Source organism: Telopea speciosissima, chromosome 7 (assembly GCF_018873765.1).
Source record: "Telopea speciosissima isolate NSW1024214 ecotype Mountain lineage chromosome 7, Tspe_v1, whole genome shotgun sequence".
Taxonomy (NCBI): Eukaryota; Viridiplantae; Streptophyta; class Magnoliopsida; order Proteales; family Proteaceae; genus Telopea; species Telopea speciosissima.
This window is the reverse complement of record NC_057922.1, coordinates 11,009,717-11,012,823: the sequence shown is the minus strand read 5'-3', so window position 1 is coordinate 11,012,823 and position 3,107 is coordinate 11,009,717. Positions and strand designations below refer to the sequence as shown.

Here is a 3,107-nt window from a genome sequence, read left to right as displayed (position 1 = left end):
TATGTTATTCGACTAACAAAATAGTCTAATGACAAAAATAGGGCCAAGCTTAGTCCTACCTGAGCCCGACAGGGCCGGGGCTGGTGTGAAATAATTCAGCCCAACATAGGGCTGGGCTTATATTTTCAAAACTCTGGCCCAGCCTGGCCCTGCTGCACCGCTACCAATAATCCCATCCCATCTAAGCACAGAGACTTCGCTTTGTCTCTCTATCTAGACAAGCCCAGAACAACCAATGGAAGACCATCATTGCTGTGGATTAGATCGTTTGAGTTAGGGCTTTCTGATGCTTGGCTATAAGCCATGGTCAGACCATGAAAACTAAATTTTGAAGTAATTTATCTTGAAAGAGGCTATTAGATATGTTCCAAGTATATCTAGTTGGGCCATGGGGGCAGGTCTTCTAATTCATGAAAATATGAAAGCCCAAATCAAGGCCCAATAGTTCGGTGCAAGGGATATATACAATTGTGAAGATGCCACCAAACAAACTGTAGAACAGGAAATTGTAACCACACGAATGACATCGCATATAGAGGGCAGTTTCCCTTCACCCACGGGGAATGGTGAATCCCTTGCTTATGGGTATTGTGAAAAATGGGAGGACATTATTGACTTCATACAGTAAAAGGTAGAGTAATAATGACCCTAAATGGGTGGGTGTACCCTATTCCGAAAACTTTCTCCTTCCATATCAGTGGTATGTTATGTTCATAAATAAATAAAAAATTCATTTCGTACTCACTCTTGCAACCGCTCATTATAAAACTATAACAGCAAGAAATTAAAATTGGATTTCAGTGTGGATCCCTTTCTTTGGCTTTTGTTACACAAGGCAAACTTGATTACTTTACACCAAAAGTATGATGTGGATAACATACTGAGCATTGAACCCAAAAAAAGAAAAAAAAGGATAACATATTGAGCACCTGGTCTGACAACTGAACTGCCACGTGGATCTCTGTTTTTTTTTTTTTCTGAATATTTTTCTGTCTTGTTGGCCCATTTGTGCTTAGGATTTTGTTGTTACTGCAGAGCATGGAGGACATCATGGTTGGGCTTGGATGAAAGTTGGAGCCCAATATATAAATGGGCTGCGTTGGGTTTGAGTGTCTAGAAGGGGTTTGTGTTCATTTTCAGTGCTAGTCTCATTAGCTAGTACAATCATCTGGTCTTGAGCCATTGCTAAGTCTTAATTAGCCTTGGTCAATGAAGGATAGCCTTCTTCTAAATAGACGCCTAAGAAGTGATCAATATGTGTGTGACTATTGAAAGACATATCTAAATAATTAACACACATGTCTTAGGGAAAAGAAATAGTTTTGGATATGTCTTTTGAAAATAACTCCTGAGCGTGTCTCTTCTTCTTATATAAATAAAAATAAAGTTTAATCATTTTTACCTGCCTTTCCATCTCATTTGATGTTAGGGGTAAAATGCAAGCCTTCCAAGACTCTTGTATTGATACTCCCCACAATAGGTTTTGATTGCTTCTTGGGGTTAATCTACTAGGCTCGTTGGACTGTTGTTTCTCCCAATTGAAGGAAGTTTGCTCTTGAATGTAAAGTTATTTTCTTCTTTTTCTCTTTGCTTTCCCCGACTTCTTTTGCAAGGGGACCCCCTTCTTTTCCTTGTGCTTTGTTGAATATATTGGTTATTCATCCCAAAAAAACAAATATCGAGAAGAAAAAAAAACACCAGAATTATTGAAAACTCAATAAGGCATCAATATAAGTTTAGAAACCCACAAGCACCACTAACGCGATAATAAACTATAGTCTAAGACCTGAACACAACACAAACTGCAAGAAGGTGATTGATTGGTGGAGTTGGGGAGGGGGAGATCTGGAAACCAGAGAATATGATCCACACATGGCCTATACTTCAACTATCACTAAGGAAGCAAAAAAAATTTATTGTCTCCAAACTCAAAAGCATAAGCTATAGCCTTGTAAAATTTGTAAAATCAGATTGAGCTAATGCCCTTGAATTCCTAATAAGGTGATGAGGAAACCCTTGTAGTCCCTAAATTTTTTCCCGCTTATGACATACTCAAGAGTCACACCTTTTTTCTTGAAAAAAAACTCCTTAATTTCCTTCAAATCCTTCTCCGCACGCATAACAATCACACGTGTGATCATGTTCGTATTAGTCCACACCTTAGGAAGTTCATTGTACAGCACCTAAACCACACAATCTAGAAGCCCGTGAGAAGCTCAAAGAAGAAAAGGAAGGAACTGCAATATAATAAACATGTCTCACCTTTGTAAAGTATTTTGGAGGGGCATTGATGCATCGGATAGTTGTATGCAATGCTATTAAGAATTCATCATCTGGAACTTTCCACGAGTCCTTAAAACCCCGAAGAGGTATTTTACGATAAAATTCTCTTCCATTTTGATTAGATTTACAGTCCTTGGTTATTGAAGTACCATGCTCAATCTTGTAGTGACTAAAAGTTGCACTTAGCTGTGCTTTGCTCCTTGTGCCTAGGATTCTAACTATCTCTTCATGGTTACTCCTGTGCTTTCCGTTGATAGCTTCATGAAGAATATTAGCTTCTGCCCTAGCTAGGCTTGCATTTATGTCATCACCACCATACCTGTAAGTGCTAACTAATGCAACCAAAAGCTGAAACATAAACAATAACATTGAAAATCATTAGATGAAATAGCACAGTTCAACCAAAAACTATGATGTGTTAGGGTTATTGCCTGACGGAGGTGCTTTTTGGCATGTAAGGCAACATCTTCTTCCAAGGAACGCTTGTAGCGTAAATGGTAGGCCTGCTTCACTTCCAAGAGTTCATCGGGAGAGTTAGCACACGCAATTTCGATGATCACCTGATAAGCACGATGCCTCAAAGCCAAATTAATTAACATGACATCTCGATCGGCGGGGTCTCGTATCCACCAACTGCTCTCTATGTTTACATAAAATTTAAAATCAAATTAATTTAAGATAAGATTTACTAGAGGAAAATCTAGTAAATATGATTTTGTTAGATTTATATATATATATATATATAGTTGAAGTATAAATAATAACCTCAAAATCCTTAAAAGGTTCAGATTCAAATTCAAAGTGTTTCATGAGATCCTCTTGAT

General features: G+C 38.0%; 1 protein-coding gene across 1 annotated transcript; it reads right to left on the bottom strand.

Moving 5' to 3' along the window:
- Nucleotides 1–1,976: 1,976 nt before the first annotated feature.
- LOC122668222 (annexin-like protein RJ4) lies at nt 1,977–2,906 on the bottom strand (the record flags this gene model as incomplete). Its single annotated transcript, XM_043864814.1, has 3 exons — nt 1,977–2,183; nt 2,263–2,631; nt 2,715–2,906. Coding segments are annotated over 3 exons (768 nt in total), but the record flags the coding sequence as incomplete, so codon positions are not given.
- Nucleotides 2,907–3,107: the final 201 nt, after the last annotated feature.